At 35.0% G+C, this 20,593-nt stretch overlaps 1 protein-coding gene across 1 annotated transcript in view; it reads left to right on the forward strand.

Annotated features, from left to right (window-relative positions):
• LOC134271606 (uncharacterized) overlaps positions 1–20,064 on the forward strand; it is a 33,105-nt gene extending 13,041 nt beyond the window's left edge. The window contains exons 4-32 of the mRNA XM_062753806.1: positions 850–1,125; positions 1,369–1,553; positions 1,911–1,964; positions 2,057–2,233; positions 3,789–3,950; positions 4,528–4,635; positions 4,941–5,036; positions 5,192–5,383; positions 5,752–6,094; positions 6,286–6,503; positions 6,831–7,056; positions 7,328–7,587; positions 7,705–7,878; positions 8,721–8,746; positions 10,837–10,865; positions 11,105–11,266; positions 11,462–11,722; positions 13,123–13,307; positions 13,388–13,441; positions 13,579–13,755; positions 15,421–15,585; positions 15,672–15,776; positions 15,946–16,059; positions 16,256–16,451; positions 17,375–17,713; positions 17,805–18,022; positions 18,151–18,376; positions 18,854–19,116; positions 19,244–20,064. Coding sequence (XP_062609790.1) covers positions 850–1,125; positions 1,369–1,553; positions 1,911–1,964; positions 2,057–2,233; positions 3,789–3,950; positions 4,528–4,635; positions 4,941–5,036; positions 5,192–5,383; positions 5,752–6,094; positions 6,286–6,503; positions 6,831–7,056; positions 7,328–7,587; positions 7,705–7,878; positions 8,721–8,746; positions 10,837–10,865; positions 11,105–11,266; positions 11,462–11,722; positions 13,123–13,307; positions 13,388–13,441; positions 13,579–13,755; positions 15,421–15,585; positions 15,672–15,776; positions 15,946–16,059; positions 16,256–16,451; positions 17,375–17,713; positions 17,805–18,022; positions 18,151–18,376; positions 18,854–19,116; positions 19,244–19,540 — 5,288 coding nt within the window. The 3' untranslated portion in view covers positions 19,541–20,064. The remainder of the gene's footprint in view (positions 1–849; positions 1,126–1,368; positions 1,554–1,910; positions 1,965–2,056; positions 2,234–3,788; positions 3,951–4,527; positions 4,636–4,940; positions 5,037–5,191; positions 5,384–5,751; positions 6,095–6,285; positions 6,504–6,830; positions 7,057–7,327; positions 7,588–7,704; positions 7,879–8,720; positions 8,747–10,836; positions 10,866–11,104; positions 11,267–11,461; positions 11,723–13,122; positions 13,308–13,387; positions 13,442–13,578; positions 13,756–15,420; positions 15,586–15,671; positions 15,777–15,945; positions 16,060–16,255; positions 16,452–17,374; positions 17,714–17,804; positions 18,023–18,150; positions 18,377–18,853; positions 19,117–19,243) is intronic.
• Positions 20,065–20,593: the final 529 nt, after the last annotated feature.

Below are 20,593 nucleotides of genomic sequence, written 5' to 3' on the forward strand. Positions count from 1 at the left end.
CTGCATATTAAAGAATTCTAATTCAATGCAAGTTTTCATCAGAGGAGCTGAAACCCTATGTTTGAAATTGTATAAACTTTCATAACATTTTAAATTATAGGAAAACTATAATGTACTAACTAATTTTTTTTTTTTATAAAGTGATATCTTATTACATTGTGAAGGGATCATATCAAAATGTTATTCTGACATGATGTAGGGGAATATAAATTACTCAAAACACTTGTTCTTCCAACCCTTCCGGAAGTGACGTTAATAATCCTCCCTGGTCTGTAATAGAGAGTACCCGTTAAATAAATCATCCCGACAAAGACAATGACTGCAAGAGCTTCCATAGATATATTGTTGAAATTCATGCTAACATTGAATGTTGTCGATTTTGAAATCTGTTATAGCTTTGACGTCACCACCGCTAAACTTAGCGCTGTGCTTTATCTGTCCGAATTTTCCCAAACAGAGAGCTACAGTTCTGCAGCTTCGATCAACGATGATTTTGGCCATAAAAAAGACAAAAGGAAAAAAATATTTGAATAAAAAATAACTGATAATTCAGTATATTGCAATTAAATAGGGGAATTATTCATTCCTGAGATACACAGGTGAAAAATAAATCCAAAATAAACTGGAGAAGATTGAACATCCTCTTGAATATCCTCTCAATATATAATAATAATTTTCTCATTATTATTTCTAATTTTTAATTAATTTCTAATTTTCTCTAGATAAACATTTTTCATAAGTGTTAAGAATTGCCATAAAAGGTTTAGTACACTCAGATTAATGTTAAGTACCCTTGCACTAAGCCAGCATAAAATATTTTTTGTGATAAATACTTTTAAATTAATTCAGTTTGTAGAGTGATTTCCTTTGGCAGTAAAGTGATATTCGGCACGAACTCTCGAATATCTTCAGAATATGTGACGTCACTGTGTAGCCAACTGTCAATACCTAACATTCAGATACACTGGAATTCGAACAAGATTGTGACCGACACCACGCGGCCCGATAGGAACCACATGACCTTGAACCTTTATCCCTACCACCACACACTGAGTGCTGCCCACAGAGATCTGATCAGATTCTGGAAGTGGCACAAATTTGCCGTACTGTATGAAGATAATGACGGTATGTTACTGTTGAGATTTGTAAAACAGTTTTTAAAAGATTATGAGTGAATGAATTATATGAATATATTTACATCATAGTTAAGACGTACTTTTGATTACTATGTTTATTTTGTATGACTTATAAAGGAGAAATAATTTATTGTATCGATAGGAAAAATAGATTTTTGGGGGCAAAATGACTGAAAGTTTGTATTTTGAAATTAATAAAAAATTCTTTCCATTTCACCTTCCTAAATGGTAGGCCTCATACGACTTCAAGACATTTTGAAGCTGTCAGCCAAAGGTCGCGTTGTCATAGCGACAAGAAAAATCGACTTTGTAAATAGTGAGAACCTGACGAAAGTCTTAGAGGAACTGAAGAAGGCGGAATATCAGCAGATAATTGTGGACTGTCACTACGAGAGGGTGTACACTGTCCTCCAAAAGGTCTGTGGGATTCTTTTGTATTAAATAAAGTGCTTAAAGATGATACCAAGAAGTATGAAAACATCAAGCGGCGGATCGGGCCAAGCCCTGTAGCTTAAATCTGTATACATGTACATGGATAACAATATAGTTTACTATTGACGAAACATTGTTTTAAATAGAATCTTTATGCTAAAACCATTTCTTTATACATTAAATTCAATACCAGGGATGTACTAAGTCAATTTACATAATGGTATTTGTATATCTACACATACTTCTATTTTAATGCCATAAACTCATTCGTTAAAGTTTAAAGAAAATATATGTATAATTAACAGTTTACTGCATCTACTTACATAATCAGAATATTTACAGGCTGCCGAAACCGAGGCTCTGTCAGAATATTTCCACTACCATTTTATGACACTGGTAAGCTTTATGATTTACTGTGCTCGATTTCATATACCCTTGATCAGCGTCGAAGACGCCTTTGTTTGTAAGGGCTATTCTTGTAATTCCAGGACCTGGGGGTCGCCGACATTTCCGACTTCGCTGCTGCCGGAGCCAATATTACGGCCCTGAGGATGGTCAACCCAGAACAATCCCTGGTCAAGAACGTCACAGAAGAATGGAAACAGCTGCAATTCAACATCCGGGGAAACAAATCACCACTACGAAAAGGACAGCTGCAGATCCCAGTAAGTGGTCACAAAGACATGGGACTCCAATGGGGGAGTGGGTGGTGATGCTGGATACAATAAAGCAGTACTTTTTAGCTCACCTGAGCCGAAGGCCAATTTGAACCAAACTTGGCACAAAGTATCCTTGGGTAAAGGGGATTTAAGTTTGTTCAAATGAAGGGCCACGCCCTTTTCCAAGGGGAGATAATTATGAATTAGTGAAAAAATTAATAGCATTTTAAAAAAATTTTCTACTCAAGAACCACTGGGCCAAGATAAATGAAACTCATGTGGAATCATCCTCAGGTAGTGTAGATTCAAGTTTGTTCAAATCATGACCCCCGGGGGTAGGGTGGGGCCAAAATGGCCGATCAAAGTTTTACAAAGGAATATCTAGGAAAAATCTTTAAAAATCTTCTTCTCAAGAACCACTGGGTCAGGAAAGCTGAAACTTATGTGGAATCATCTTCAGGTATTGTAGATTCAAGTTTTTTTCAAATCGTGACCCCCAGGGGTAGGGTGGGGACAAAATGGCCGACCAGAGTTTTACATAGGAATATATAGGAAAAATCTTTAAAAATCTTCTTCTGAAGAACCATTAAGACAGGAAAGATAAAACTCATGTGAAATCATCCTCAGGTATTGTAGATTTAAGTTTGTTCAAATCATGACCCCCGGGGCTAGGATGGGACCAAAATGGCCCATCAAAGTTTTACATAGGAATATATAGAAAAAATCTTTAAAAATCTTCTTCTCAAGAACCTCTGGCCAGGAAAGATGAAACTCATGTGGAATCATCCTCAGGTAGTGTAGATTTAAGTTTGTTCAAATCATGACCCCCGGGGCTAGGATGGGGCCGAAATGGCCGATCAAAGTTTTTCATGAGAATACATAGGGAAATCTTTTAAAATCGCCTTCAAAAGTACTTCAAAGCCATGATCAGTGATATTTATATGAAATCATCCTCAGGTAGTGTAGATTCAAGTTTGTTCAAATCATGACCCCCTAGGGTGTTAAAATTTAAGCCCCCCCCCTCCAAACTCAGTAAACTTTCATTTCTGATCTGATATTTGCTTTTTCCTAGCTGGTGTGCTCAGGTGAGCGCTGTGGCCCCTGGGCCTCTTGTTCTGACTTGTTTTGTATCTACAATTATAAACTCACTGGTGTTTAGCACATAATATTCATTTTGTTTCATGATGAAAAAGAATATTTCTTTACAGTGTACTAGCACATGGACCAAAATATTTCCAAAACGTCTTACAGAAGAGCAAGTCTCCCAACCTATATATTTTATATCAGTTGTTATTTATGCTTTGTAGTTCTTTCATTTATTCTGTTCCATGTTAGAATTTAGAAAACAAGCATTCGTTTATAAAAAGCAGGTATTGTATTAATTTATTCAAAATATTCAAAATGATACAATGATAATGCAGTATATCATACTTCCAAAACACCGAACATCTTATTTTTTTTTTTAGGTTTTTCTTAACTTAAGTCAAAGAAAATTAAGTAGTAATTTTATCAAAATTATATTGGACCATATTTATTTATACATATATTATTTTTGTTACAGACAGAAACTGCCCTAATGCATGATGCTGTGTGGGTGTTTTTTCACGCGGTAAATGCTTTGAACGAACAGAACCCACGTGCTCTGACGTCATTTGACAGGGTATCATGTGACACGTCAACACCGTGGAATTATGGGAAAGAATTACTGGATTTCATGAAAAGTGTACGTGAAAATGACTATTTCCAAGAAAAATGCCCCAAAATTATGAGAATGTCTACAATGAAGATCTTTTGAATAGCAACTCTCCTTTTTAGGACACCTAAATAAAACACATTCTCCGTTATAGGCGTATCTTCCTCTTTTAGTTGATATCTATCAGTTTACTTAATAAAGTACATATATACATGTTTAGAGTATCTGTAACAGACTTCCCCCGTCTCTCCTTTGTTTGAACTCTGTGTACCACCTCTCTATATCACCTATCAGTATAATCTCTCTATGTAACACTTTCCATCTCTGAAACATTATAGAATCTCTCTGAATTGTATCTTTAAATCACCCCTCTCTGTGTCATCTTTCTGTACTTCCTTGCCTCTCTTTGTCCTTTCTGTATCACTGCAGTGTCCCCTCTCTTTAGCATCCCTCTGTGTCATATCTCATCAGTATTTACCTCTTAATATCTCTCTCAGTCTCGATGCATTATATCTTCTACCTCAATAGATAAGCAGAACTCTTCTCTGTTATTGCCGGTACATATATACATATATATATATACATCTATATAATTATGATATCTTAGGTACAGACAAAAGGGCTCACCGGAAATATCGAATTCGATGAGTATGGACAGAGGAAAAATTTTGAGTTGGATGTTGTTAAACTCCGACAGAACAACGACCTCCACAAGGTAAATACATGCATATTGAATAGGAAGAAACTTAGTAGGTTTTTTCGGATTTGAATGTATCTTGAAACGACTAAACCTAGAAACATAATCTCTTGCCAAACACATAATACATTAATGAAATGTTATGATTTGAATGAGTCTCTGCTTCCAGATTGGGTCCCGTGGTGATAGAAACCTTAAGAAACTTAAAATTTAGATTTTGGACAGCATTTCTAATTGCACTTCTTCACTAAAGTACTGGCAACATTAATCATAATGATACCAGAATCGTTCCACTCAATGTTTAACTACGATTTTTACTACAGATTGGCGTGTGGAATTCTATGCCATTCCTCAACATCACGGACGACGAGGAGCCTTTATCGAAGCTCAATAAAACTCTCAAGGTGCTGACTGTATTGGTGAGTGTACGTTATATAAAAAATACTAGTAGTTAACTTTTAAACCGTATCAGCAGATTAAACATTCAAAGTATACTTAATCAGCAGAATATAGGATCTCATGCTCGGTGGTTTGAACAATTATTTTTATGACCCTTTTTGTTCATTCATTGAAGGAACTCCCTTATGCTTGGAAGAGAAAAGATGAAAACGGAAACATTGTATACGAGGGATTCTGTATTGACATTCTTAACGCCATTGCGGAGAAGATGAAATTCAATTACGAAATACAAGAGGAGGATTCGTACGGAAATTGTTATCCGGATGAGGATTATTGCACTGGGATGTACCAGAAGTTAATTGACAGGGTATGATGATTCTCCATATACTTTTGATATCATGTGTTGTCTCGATACCCTGAATAATGATATGCTAGACTAGTATGTCTTTGTTTGGGATTAAACTACAAATAAAGGAATTCTTAAAACTATTTGCATTGCTATTCATGTGACAGAACCGCCTTTTCTCTGCATGTGGCTTAGAAAAACACTGAGCTGGGCTTGCAAACTTTGATTTCTAAGTATTGAATGAAATTAATTTAAATATATCTTTTTTGTGATGAGGAAAATGCAAAAATATGAATAACTGCCGGAGTTATTGGTTATATGACGATGATCAAACAGTTTGCTCACGTGATAATTTTATGCATTAATGTCATTTTCATTTTACCTCACAGAAAGCTGATTTAATTGTTGGGGGCATTACCATTACGTCGGCCCGTGAGCAGTACGTCGATTTCACCAAACCTTTTTGGAATCTTGGTATCACAATTTTATTCCGGAAACCAAAACCGAAACCTGTTCGTCTCTTTTCTTTCCTGGATCCGTTCCACAAGGATGTTTGGGTGTACATGATTGCTATATATCTGTGTGTGAGTTTTATGTTTTTCGTCATTGCCAGACTGACGCCGTACGAGTGGTGTAACCCTTATCCCTGTGATCAGGACGAAGACATTGTGGAGAACCAGTTTTCTGTTCTCAATAGTATGTGGCTAACCATTGGATCAATCCTGCAGCAAGGTAAGCACTACTAAAGTTATAGCATCTTTTAATCGTCCGTCTTGTAGTCTATTTTGAGTTGAATGGATCTCAAATAATTCAGTTTCTGAACCCAATTTGACAAGCATAGGACATAAGAATAATTTTAACTTAATGACATTCCTTCATTAGTTTTGAAATATAAATTAAATTTATGTTCTTTAATTTAACAGGTTGCGAGCTTGCACCTCGGACGGTGTCTACCCGAATGGTAGCGGGTGTCTGGTGGTTTTTTACTCTGATTATTATTTCCTCTTACACCGCTAACCTTGCGGCCTTTCTCACGGCCGGCAGAATGCAGTCACCGATAGAAAGCGCTGCTGACCTTTCCAAACAAACAGAAATCAAATACGGCACTTTACAAACAGGATCAACCTACAGTTTCTTCCAGGTTTGAATACCGATCAGTGTAATATAAGAAATTGTATTTTTGAAGTAAAAACTTTTCTTATAGCATTTTAGGGAATTGAGAAACTAGGCATTTCTCCTTTACAAAGCATTACAATATAGGGAATATCCATGCATATGAAATAAGGGGAAAAATCGTGAAAGAAGATGTGATAACTTAAAACAGAAAAAGGAAATGAAAAGAAAAAAAATACTTTATTTGTTTCCCAATTCATCATGACATTCTGTGCTACAGGTTTGAAATGTAAAAGATACAGTTCTCTATTTATTCTTTTAATAGAAATATAAGTACTAATTGTTTCATTTTTAGAATTCCATCTTTCCTGTGTATCAGAGAATGTTTGCGTTTATGAAAAAGCAGAAACCTACAGTGTTTGTACAGAATTCTGCTAAGGGGGAGGAACGCGTACTCAAGGGGAATTACGCCTACTTTGCTGAATCCACAACAGTAGAATATAAGGTGGAGCGCGACTGCGAGCTCATGCAGATCGGAAACTGGCTCAACTCGGTCGGATATGGAATTGCTTTACCTAAAGGTTAGAACCGCATGTTATGAACAAGACGCGCCTCTTTATGATTTTGTTTCTTCCTTTAAAGGAAAGGGATAGTGGATTTCGATGGAGGGACAAAAGTTGTTCTTTAGTGTTTTGCTATTAAAGTTAATATCTCGCTTGTCACCCCTCTTTGCGCTGGATCCGACTTAGAAATTCGGAGGTTTATTTGTTTTTGTAAATAAGATTTATATGATATTTGGAAACTTAAAATTGATCATGAAATTTCTATCTTGAAATTTATTTTTGTACTAAGGCTCTCCGTACAGACACAAGATATCACAGGAGATATTGTACTTAATGGACAACCAGATCATCAAGAAGTTCTACAACAAATGGTGGAAGAGGATGTACATAAACCAGACGTGTGAATCGGAGAAGAAGGATAATAACAACGCCCTCAAAATAGAGAACATAGGCGGGGTATTCGTAGTACTGATGGGCGGAGTCGGTATCGCTATGGTGATTGCAGTCATTGAGTTCATCTACTATGCCTGGACTAAAAGGGACCTTCCGGTATCTCTCTTTCTCTCTCTCACTTAGTTAAAATATTTTCATATCGAGTTTCTATCTACATTCACATAGTCATTAGTCTACATTATACATTAAAGGATATTCTTTATGCTGTTATAGGACCCGATATGTACCCAAGTTAAAGATGAATTATGTTTCGCCTTGCGCTGCTTTGGGCCTTCATCAAAACCGGCTGACCACGTGATCAGGGCTAGTAAAAGCGACCTCTCTCGGAATGCAGTGTCCACGGCGTCTTTGGGACACGAGTACGCAAACACTATTCGAGATATACATGCCTAATGAATTCAGGCTTCAGTGATTTAGATGTATAAAGTTTTGATTGAAAAGTGCCTTTTTAAGGTCAGACGACAGGTTCCTCAAAAATATATAATTTTTCTTATGAATTTGCAATTGAAGTCTAGATATTTAAACATGATTCCTCACAAAAAATTAGGGTAGTACACCTTACCAGGCATTTGGACAAGATACCACTGGGTCATATTTCTTGTATAACACTTATAGATAATCTTCTGAATGGCCTATAATACCATTTATTGTGCACATGTATTTAAACACATTTTGAAAACAATGTAGAAATCAGAAGAGAATGACAAATATGGATATTTTTTATATATCACAAAGAGATACAAAACATGTATTTGAGGAAGGTGTCGTCTGACCTTAACGTAATTAGTTTTACACAATGGTACATGTATATATTTATTTTCATGAATCAACATTCATTCGTTTTTATGACATAGTTTGTTCGTAGTGATACTATGTTTCAGAAGATTGCTTTCATGTGAACATCGAACTTTATTTGTCATATCAATTTTCATTTATACTCATTCCAAAAAGTTTGTAATTCATGTTTAAAATTTTCATTTGATTTCATTCCATTAGAATTATACCTTTCCACGACATTCCTGTGTACTGTTTGTTTAGGTTATACTCGTGTGTTCATACGTGACTTATTCAACTTACTAATATGATTTGACTAAGTGAAAATGTCGTACTCGTTTCCTTTAGCATAAACTTGTTTGTATGTGATAATTTATTGAAGTTTGAATTTAAAGATTTAGAAAGAATTAGAACAGGCTAGGACTTGTTTTTGTCTCAGACTTTTATATTTATAGAACTTGGATGGGTCTTCGTTTGATGTGTATTTTGCTATTTATGTTATCTATGCCTTTTATTTATATATTTATACCATACTATATACAGGCCTTGGTTTAATATTTTGTTAAGGTGAATATTATTCATCTTTAAGTTGCGTAAAAATTTTGATATACATTTTTTTTAAATTTCATACTTTTACTGTATGACGAAGCAATTTAACTGTACTACCCATACATATACTAGAAGTTGACAGTATTTTAAATGGCTGTCTAAGTTTTAACTTCCTATGGAGATATGATAGATGCTTTACTATCTTATATCGTTCTTGGGTTAACATATAAAAATCACCACCACTCCCAATATAGGTAGGAAAAATAATAATGTAGTTTTTGTAATAATATCAATTTAAAATTTATTATTCCAAAACTGAAACTTGAAGAAAATATTTCTTTTTGAAAAGTATTTGGCTACTTTACTTTAAAAGCTCAAGTACTCCAATAGGTCAAGAGTTTGGTGTTCTAAATGAATATTCAAATTTTTGCTTCGCAAGTCAGGGATTTTGATTTCAAATATAATGAACACAGCATTAAAAAGATAAACTTATCGTTACCTCGTCATATGTTTCATGTTTTTCTGTATCGGCACTCATTTCTTTGATAAACACAAATACATCATATAAGTATTTGTCTGGTGCTGAAGAAAATATATATCATCAAGTTCATTATTGAAATGTATTATGAAAGTTTGAGGTGTTTTGAACAATAAAAAGTTTTTCTCTTTTCTTAATTGTGTAATTAATATTGTTAAGGTGGTGTTGTTCTTCTTGTATCAAGGCCTTTAGGGGCTCAGGGATGCGTTAGAAACGAGCACATGATTCGCATCCCCATTTAAAAATATCAAAATTATTATATATGAAGTAAAATCAATTTATTTTTTGTCTGAGATATGTTTTAATCTCTTCCTATCGTTGTACCTTGTGTAAACTAATTAGATCAATATATACTCTCATTTCACTTGATCTTATTGATAAAATGTTCGCATAAAACACCCATCCAATAATATGCCTCGTGACCTCCGCCATGTTTTTCTTATATTACGACATCGATACCCCTTTTGAGACTTCCCCCTTTGTCATTAGGACTGAATAATTAGAAACATTATACCATCATTGTCCACAGCGTATTTTAAGTTGATTTAAATTCGGTTAATTTATCCTCTCATGAAAGATGAGTTACATAACGAAGTTTGTGTATTCAGTTTGGAATGCAAAGTTTTGCATAGTAAGCCCAAAAAATTTTAAAATTAGGATTTGTAAATCGATTATTAATTTTCAATGACGATGGAGTTTTAATGAGGATGACCATGAGGACGTAAAAGTTAAAGACAAGGACATATTGTCGCAGTCCTGAAGGCTAACTATCGGACATCAAAGGTAAGTTTTAGTATAAACCAAGGCTAATTCAAGCCGAGATTGGATTATAGACACACATGATTTCATGTATTCAAAAAATCTCCCGAGAATTAAAATTTTTAAAGTTTGTTAAGAATTCGTTTTAGATAAAATTACATATTTGTTTTCAATATAATCATTTAAGAATTTGAATTTTACGTTTAGTGCTTACGGATTTACAGTTGTAACACATGAGATATATAGTTTTCATTTGTTCAAGACATTCCTGTATTTTACATGCATTTACTTAACTTTCATTTCGTCGTGTCATGCTGCTTTTATTTTCAATGACTTAATCATTTTCAAACGTATATTGTCCTCTTACAAAGAAAATGCACAATGCAATGATGATTAATCGAAAACATGTAAATAAATAAATCTATTAATGAAATCAAATCACATTTTCATTTGAACCTTCCTTTGAATATAAGTTTCAATTTTTTAAAAACATGTATTTTTCAAAATACAGCAAACGCAACAGCCCTGTTAGTTTTACCAACCTTACTCATTATTAATGATTCTGTTGACATTCAGTAACCCTGAAGTTGGTGATCTGGTTCTTTTATAGCACCGTGAACTGAACTATCGCTGAACATTAGAACTGTGTCTAACGCTTTACAGGTGCGTGTTCTGTCTTGAATGGCTTCACTACTCGACCTGGTCCTGGTAACGCTGGTCTTCAGAAATGTGGATACCACAGATGTACTCATAGGTATACCGGAAACATCATACTAATATCTAAATACAGGATCAATGTGAATCTAGTAAACATAAAGATACGTTGTAAAACTGTTAATGCAATTGACATCTTACTAGTATCTATTAGTTCATCCCCCACTATAGTAACAATGAGTTTTATATGTCATTTTACGTTCAAATTTTATTCATAATGAAAGTGAAATGTAGTACTTGAAATTGAACTAAACTTTGTTCATACTATGATTGTTCCAGATGGTTTCTTTGACTCTGAAGACACGCCCACGGAGCTGTCATTCAGGTGGACCTGTCAGCATGTGAACCTGAGGGGACTTCCGGGAAACAGGACCACGCCCATCCTACTGGTGTACACCTCCAACAGAGTCAAGAACAATTCCATAAGCATTGGCACGGATGGTAAAAAACAACACCAAATTTTCAAATTACAAAAATTATGTAAAGTGACTGTAAAGTCATGTTAATCTAATTTTTAAACTCTAATCAATTTGGAAATAGATAATTATTATGTTCTTGTAATATTTATACATTATCAGATCTTTATTGTTAAAGGTTTTCTTTAGCTTACTGTACAATAAATCCTCTCTTGTATAGTCTGTCGCAGAATTGAGGCTGGTGCAAAAGTAATTTTTGGTCCGTCTCCTGGAAAAGCGGCAAATTACATCAAGTCTATCAGCAAAAACCTGGAAATCCCGCTAATCAATATCCATGATGAGATTCCTTCCGGGTCAAAGGAGAGCCGTGGGGTCTCTGTTAATTTGTTCCCCCACTATCTCGCACTCAGCCAAGCACACCGAGATCTCATCAAACACTGGAAATGGGGAAAGTTTACGATGCTTTACGAAGACAACGCAGGTAAACTCTCGAGTGACACAAATTATTGATGATGAATAAATAATAATTCTTATTTACTGAAATCATCCTAGTGATGTTGTTTAAACAGGTCTGGGCGGCCTCCGTTTTTGGAGGATAGCTAGATTCAATATGGCAACCAAATTTTTTACCATATATGGAAATCGCAACGCAATGTCGGGTAGTTTATCTTCTGAATTCAGAGGATAACACAGGTTATTTTCAAACGCCTCGTGCCTACCTTTAATCAAAAAGTGCAAGCACCAGAGTACAATTAATTAAAAGATCAAACATTAAACTATCGATTGTATGTGGCGATTTGAGATTCTATGTCTAGAATTTTTACAATACGCTTTCAAAGTTGGCACTTCTTATGCTTCATTTCTACTTAATGTTTCTTGTTTTTTGTTGTTTTTTTTTGTTGTTGTTTAATTTTTATATTTTTCCCTATCAGGACAAATAAAATGGCATTTATAAATGCTCAAACAATACATAAATAACATTAATTTCATATTTTCTTTTAATTAAAAATTAGAGAAAAAAGATACACAAAAGAAAAAATACTGTAAAGACAAAATACACTCTGCCTGATAATGTAAGCAAAGATAAAATAAATATTATTTAGAGAAATCAAGAAAAAAACCCACTTTTTAGCTGTGCAGCATCCAAACTTCAGCTAGAGTTACTGGATGAGGCCTCGACGGGGAGTATACATCCGCAGTATATATATATTTCCACGGACAACGTAAGTTTCAGTCAGATTAGTTTTGATGTCAACAACGGGTAGACGTAATTGAATTTAAGTTTAACTGATATGGAGGACGGTATAACCTTGCTGTAGATGGAGATTGATCCCAATTTATTTCAGGGGTCTTAATAGTTCAATTTAATTAGATACACGTACAGGCGATACACACAGCTCTTTACTTTAATATGTTTACGAGCTTTTGATAAATTGGATCAGATTTGTTTTTTGACCGTGCTGTATTTTAGATACAGATTAGTTGGCTTATTTAGGAGTACAGAAGACTAATACAGAACGGAAAGTAGCTATGATCACTCCGACCCATGCAGAAGAGCAAACTTCAAAGAAAAACATCTCTATCCTGTCATTAAATGAAATAATAATGAAACTGAATTTTTCAAAAAAATGTTGTTGTTTTTTTTTAACTTTAATACTGTTAACACATAAATTATGGTACCAGAAAATGAGCTTGGCTATAATTAATTTTCAGACAGGAAAGGGTTCAAAAATCAGCGTACGGTACATAAACCGAGAACTGCAAGAGTTGCTTTGTTTTGAAAAGTCCGGTAGGTGGCGACACCTCTATCCTCTGTTTCTAGAGGATAAAATATATCCTCCAAAAATAGAGGCCGCCTAGACCTGTTAAATTCTGCTCCAGGTCTTATTCGACTTCAAGAAATCTTCAGTTTGACTACTCTACCAGACGTAAGAATCAACTTACAACAACTCAACGTTAGGGATCCAAGAAGCTTTCTTGAATTATTTTTAGGCCTTAAAGATGCCGGTGAAAACAGGATCGTAATAGATTGTCACTCCACACACATACAACTGATACTGAAAAAAGTAATAATATTTTCAATGTACGAAATTCTTAAAAGTTGTAACGAATTGATATTTTTATAATTGTCATTTTGTTTTTTTAGGCTATGCAAGTAAACGTACTCACCGAGTACTTTCACTTTCACTTTACCAACCTGGTGAGTTTGTTAAAGCTTTTGTTCTTTATTAACAAAATCCTTTGATGTTTTATCCTTTGTTCATTTATAATACCTCTCCGATCATCTTTACTTTGATGCATAACTTGAACATACATTTCTTTGCCTCTTTGTTTTAGGATTTTAGTATAGTGGATTTGTCTCCCTTTATGTATTCTGGGGCAAACATCACTGGAATGAGGCTTGTTAACCTTGAAAACCCTAAGGTTGCCGCTGTTGTCAATCTCTGGAAGAATGAACTAGAATCCAGCTCTTTCAGCCTTTCACCTTTGACCCCGGGTCAAACGCAAGTACCGGTCAGTAGTCTCTGAAGTTTCTGAATAATGTGCATTTAAAGTTAGGGGACGACCATTTAATTCTAAGGGGGGGGGGGCTGGCAGATTTTGGAAATAGATAATCTGTCCCTGAAATTGTTGAAAATAAATAATCCGTCCTCCCCTGCAAAGAAAATAAATAATCTGACCTTGACTTATGATATTTAAATATTGTGAAAATACCTTTTTTGATTTCTGTGTAATTTAACCTCAGAATCTTCAATTCAGCATTTTTTTTTTTGGCTCGCTTCGTTCGCCATTTTAGAACCAAATAATATTTAAAATCAGATTACCAGACTGGATACTTGTAGTCAGTTGATCAACATGACAATGTGCACTCAGTAGATGTGATGAATCACTTTAAATACAAGCAAATTCTTAAACACCACAAAAGATAAATTTTCTTGTCAAAGAATTATACTTCCCGATAAATTAATTACAAAGTATACAGTTGCGGCTTTAAGGAAGGCATACATGTGTATGACGCCTCCCCTAAAATTTCAAAGTATGATATGAATTATATTAATATTGCCATACTTTAGTACAATACCAATATTTTTGTGCCTAGTTTTACTCTTAAAATACTAGTACACAAAAACCCAAGAGCTTAAGGGGGCTTCGCCGCCTGGGCCCCCTTCATCCAAAGTATGATATGACTAGTATTAATTATGTCGTACTTTGCAACATAACTAACCAATTCCTAGATAATTGTGCCTGGTTTTACTCTTAAAATACACAAAAACCCACGAGCTTCAGGGGCTTCGCCCCCTGGACCCCCTTCATTCAAAGTATGATATGACCAATATTAATAATGTCATACTTTGCTACATAATAACCAATACCACTATAATTGTCCAGGTTTTACTCTTAAAATACCCGAAAACCCAAGAGCTTCTCGGGAATTTCCCTCCCTTGGCCTCCACCAGTGCTTCGCCCCGGACCCACTGGGGGCCTTAAGGCGGCCCCAGACCTCTTGCCTGAATGAAGTTTTACACGCCCCCCATCCTGAATCCGCCTATGGTGTATAAATGATTAGTCTTTTAGAATCAATCGATAAAGGTACCGTAAGACAAAGAAGAAAATAAATAATCTGTCCTCAATAATCTTGAAAATAAATAATTCTGTCATTGACAGGCATGAAAATAAATAATCCGTCTCAAAAAAATTTGCCAGCCCCCCCCCCCCCCCATCAGAATCAAATGGTCGTCCCCTTAGAACCTATGACGATTATTTCATTTAAGGAATGAAGCTTATTTCAACTTATGTTATCCGATATAACATAACTTGGGGCAGTTTACGCTTTATAAACCGCGAAGGGGTTATATCGGATAACGTAAGTTGAAATAAGCTTCATTTCTTATAATTTAATTTCAATGCAGACAATGAAACAATATATCCTCCAGAAAAAGGCTTCAAATTGAGCATTATTTTAAAAGTAACGTCAAGCGGAGTGATACGTTTTTGACGTAACTCATGGTGACGTAGGCAAGTTATGTTATACGAAATGGATTAAATCTTTTACCCAATCAAATGACGTGTTACAACTGAAATTAAATTATTCAGAAATAAAAAAAAAATAACCAGACAGCAGATTGACAGGATAACTATAAAGAAATAGAAATATATTTTAAATAGTGTTTATATTAGGTTGGAGCGGCGTTAATGTATGACGCCATTAATCTGTTGTATCGTGGTGTCGACCTCCTTACAAAGAGACGCCATGTCAACTTTAACCGGAAGGTCAGTTGTGAAGGCGGAAATAATTCTTTGCCATGGTTCAACGGAAACTCCCTCATCAACGCTCTCAAGATGGTGAGTTACTCAAAAGTCTTTGATTCACAAACTTCTTTCTGTTTGATGTTTTGACCCCCAAAGTCATTGATTAAACGGTTGCCTAGGTGACGTATGAAGGACTGACGGGGAGGATTCGATTAAACAATCTTGGGGAACGACATAATTTTTCTCTGGATGTGGTCAAAGTTAAAGAAAAGCCTCTCTTTAAGGTATTTCCTTCAAGGTCTTACTGTAATGCTGAGAAAAAGTGTATAAATATTGCAAGAAAATTCTTTATTCTTTACATGGCAGTCTCCTAATTTAACAGCAGGATATCTTGATTATAAAGATCCAATATCTATTTTGTGCAAACTAATGGAATCAGTTTTATTTTATCAGATCGGTACTTGGGACCATAATCGAGGGGTAAAAATAACAGCTAAATCCGAATTTCCCACTGACGTCAGAAAAAACCTCCTGACCAATAAAACACTCTCTGTCATCACCGTCTTGGTAAGGCATGTCATGACGTACGTTGTTTCTCTCAAGGAAATTTGAATTGAAAACCTTAGGGTGGTGATTGCTTAGAAGAATGAAAGAGAGAACTTACAAATGATGAATATCCAATAAAGCTGCTTCTAATAGATATAAATGTATGGAATGTAAATGAGTAACATTAAATTCAACATTAGCTTCAATCTGTTTCCAGGAACCTCCCTACGTGTTTGAAATCATAGACGATAACGGGACAGTATCTTATGAGGGATTTTGCATTGACCTTTTAGATTCTATCGCAGAAATACTCGGTTTCAGGTACAACGTGACCCCTGAACCTAACGGTCACTATGGTAACTGTTATGGCGATGTCTGTGATGGAATGGTCAAACAGCTGGTAGAAAGGGCAAGTTTATTTATGGAATAAATAAGGATAAATTTCATCTGTTCTGAAGTTGATACGTACATATTTCCATTTCTAATTTTTTTCTCTGTGATAACTCTTTGAGAGTTAGGGGAGTTTATTTCTTGATAATTCTGCCTGAATGTAAATTAGGCAGGTCGATAGGTCAGGAGCTAAGGAGGCCTAATACGCATGCAAATCTCGTGCGCATCTGTCTCTGTGTCTGATGTTAAGGAGGCCAAACATGCATGTAAATCTCGTGCGGCTACCTTTGTGTTTGACAACAGTGGGCGAGAACTATTGAAATTGGCGTGGAAGTCCTCGTGTAATTTAAATCTATTAGTCTACATTTTAAAAGTCTAAATCTACAATTTTATTTCACAATGAAATGGAAATATAAGGAATCACTGTCTAGTTAGTATAGTATGCCTAGTTAGTATGGGATAATTTAGCATAACGGGCTTGCCCGTTATGCAAATTATCCCATGTTTCCCACTATCGTTGATGCCCTGGCATAGTACACTAACTAGACAGTGATTCCTTAAATAGATAAGATATGTGCTTTTTACTTGCTTTCGGCACTACCATTACTATGTTTAATGTGAAAGTTATATTAAGGACAGACGAGACGTTCCTTAATAATAGATAAATTTTTCTAAGAGTTTGTCATTGAAGTGTTGCTACTTAAACATGTTTACTACATTTTTCTATTTATCTTATATAACCCTTTGGGGAAGAAAAATAATTTTCCAATTTCAAATGTTTAAGTGTTTGGATTTTTTAAAAACGTCTAGAAACTGGTTTAGAAATCAGAATGATATGAAAATTTTGAATATTTTTCATACATTACGAAGATATACAAAACAGCTTTTGAGGAACGTCTCGTCTGACCTTAAAAGTAAAAAATACATTTTTTATTTATCAAGAAAGTGGATTTAGCTGTGGCAGGTATGACTATCACATACAGCCGTGAAGAAGTCATTGACTTCACAAAGCCTTTCTGGAACCTTGGCATAACAATCCTATTCCGGAAACCGATGGCGCCCCCTGCCGAACTGTTTAAATTTCTTTCACCTTTCACATTCGAACTTTGGGCCTACGTCTTAGCGGTGTATATTGTGGTCAGTATCATGATGTTTGTTACCGCCCGACTGACACCTAACGAATGGGACAATCCTTACCCATGTGACACCACAAACGAGATTCAGGAGAACCAATTCTCTGTCATGAATAGTCTGTGGTTCACCATAGGAGCATTAATGCAACAAGGTATGGCGGGAGTCTTAATTGCTACTCTTGTGTTTAAGGTAAATTCATTTTAAAAATGTATCATAAAACATATAAAATGAAATGCATGTAGGTTCAGAGATTTCTCCAAAAGCTACCTCAACTCGTTTGGTAGCAGGCGTCTGGTGGTTTTTCACCTTGATCATGATTTCATCGTACACCGCCAACATGGCTGCTTTCCTTACGATCGAAAGAATGGTGAATCCAATCGAGAGTGCTGAGGATCTGGCAAATCAAAACGAGATCAAGTATGGGACACTTGAGTCGGGGAGCAGTCGAGCTTTTTTTGCTGTGAGTCACCCTGAAATTTTCATTTGAGTTACCTTTTTTGTGAACAGTCAATATTGAAGTGGTTTATCTTTGTTTTATTCTCAGTAAAATTGAATTAATTTGATCCCTTTGAACATGCTCAATTACAGGGCTCCAATGCCCAATTATACAAAAAGATGTATATGGCCATGAAATCAGCTACTCCAAGCGTGTTTGTAAAATCCTCCAATGAGGGAGAAAAGCGAGTAATGGCGGGAAACTATGCTTACTTGGCCGAATCGACAACGGTAGAGTATCGAATCGCCAGGAACTGTGACCTCATGCAGGTGGGACAACAACTCGACTCCAAAGGTTACGGGATTGGACTTCCCAGAGGTTATATTAGATGTAGATAATTTGAAGTAGATACTTTTACATATTAATAGCCTTAGATAGCTGTTCTTAAAATATGCATGTGTTGTTTTATAATGTTTCAATTTCATTTGTCTAAACAGAGCAAAGTTCGCCAATGTATAAGAACCGACGAGAAAAATATTTCGAAATTAACTTGACTAAGTATCATTTAAATTCGGATCTATTGTTATAGTCAGGTAAAACTATGCAAGCCAATTCTTAAATTGTTGGATGGATATATTTGTTGACCATACATTTGTGATCAACATTTATAGGAGTAAAATACAGTCATGCAAATGTATATGAATGATGAAAAACAAGAATATAACATGAAATAAGATATAGCGCCCAACCATGGAATAACATGAAAATTTGTCCATTTCTCCATCAATGTGAAAAAATGGTCTCGCGTTATATATTCATATTTTGTTCTTCAATAGAAAATTTTTTCTCTTCAAGATTCACCATACAGAGACAAACTTTCAAGCGCCATCTTGCATCTACAAGAAGGGGGCGTAATTCAATCCCTGTACGACAAATGGTGGAAAAGGAAAAATATCAACAAATTTTGTGACGACGATAAAGCGCCATCTACAAAGGCTCTAGAACTTAAGAATGTAGGTGGCGTCTTTGTTCTCGTGTTGACGGGCACTGTCTGTGGGCTACTGATGGCTGTAATTGAATTCATCTGTAACGCTAGAAAAATAGCAAAGAAAGGAGAGGTATTAATAGTAATAATCAATGTCTGACGTACCGTTGACAAAGAAAGTATTTATTTTGTTCTACAGCGTATTCAAAAATGATATACTAGTAGCTGAACTGAGTTTTAGATTCCTTTTTGTTTTACAGAATTCATTATGGTTTGAAATTAAACAACAACTCTACTTCGCCGTCAGATGCTGTAAATTCCAGAAAATTCCCAAAAGTGTATCTTCAGTCAGCGTTTTAGGGGACGATCTGGAAACAAGGAGCGAAGATGAACGACAGATCGATGACAATAGTGATAAGCTAGCCAATCAGAACCTACCAAGTAAAGAAAAGATACTGCTTTTGCAAAACAACGATCAAGAGAACGCGATCAGCAATGGAATCATTTCTTCCTCAAATGGTGACAAAATTGTGACCGAAAGTTCAAGTGAAGTTTAAAAGTTTCGAGATATGTTAGAAAACTAGACTGATACATGTAGAAAACATGTGACGTCAATTTATTTTTGTCATTAACACTTTTCTTTTACTGATTTTAACTATGTGCAATATTAAATATACATTGTAGAGCCTTTAACTTCAAATATGTCACTTCTAAATGCATTTCACCGGGAGAAAAAGAAGACGACAATTGTGCAATATATGAAGAAATTGTACTATATGTGTCTAATTTATAACCAAAGTTAAACTGTTTTGTACTAAACTCTCCAAGAAACCGAACGCTTCATTAACCTTTTATTCATTGTTATTGTAAATCAACCTTGTATACCCGCTGATTTGGCCAAAGACTAAATTTCTACATCATGAAATGTGTAACACAATCCTACAAGATTGTGAATTTTACCGATAATTTAATTTCATTTGTAGCCTTATTGTAAGAATAATTACATTAATATATATTTATGTTATCGATCATCAATAAAAGAGGGGTTTGGTAAGGACTTAAAGTCCCCATACTCTACTGCTATACGCCCAAGTAAGTTGTTTATTCCATATATGAATACATACATACAAGTTGTAAGTGTTGACGTCATCAAATTGTATTTTTATATAAGGTAGATAAACTTTCCCCATCACGTTTGCCGGAAAGAAAACCTTTTCCTCTATTGAAATATGGGCAAAAGACTTGTTAACTTGTAAAATGAATTGCAAGTCAATTAAATTTCACAATCTATACTGTAAGATTTATGTATTATCCCATTATAATTCAAACAAAGGTTATAGGCCAAAAACTGTCCATACTTTGAGAAAAGAGAACTGTTGGAGGTCCGTTAGGGCTGACAATAGTTCTTTCTTCTCACAGAATGGACAGTTTGAGGTCTATATCCTACTTAAAACATGATTACTCTATTGTTTTCAGAATGTACTCTCTTAGAATTTTTTCTCATCCCTTATATTTAGTAAGTATTGTCTACTTATTGGACTGTCTCAGGTGAAGGTTTTTAACAGTTAAAAAATTTACATTCATGTTAATTGTTAACTTAGTGACCAGTG

The sequence above is a fragment of the Saccostrea cucullata genome, unplaced genomic scaffold (assembly GCF_032062105.1).
Source record: "Saccostrea cucullata isolate Sc308-1 unplaced genomic scaffold, CSIRO_AGI_Scuc_v1 ctg184, whole genome shotgun sequence".
In the NCBI taxonomy this organism is placed as follows: Eukaryota; Metazoa; Mollusca; class Bivalvia; order Ostreida; family Ostreidae; genus Saccostrea; species Saccostrea cuccullata.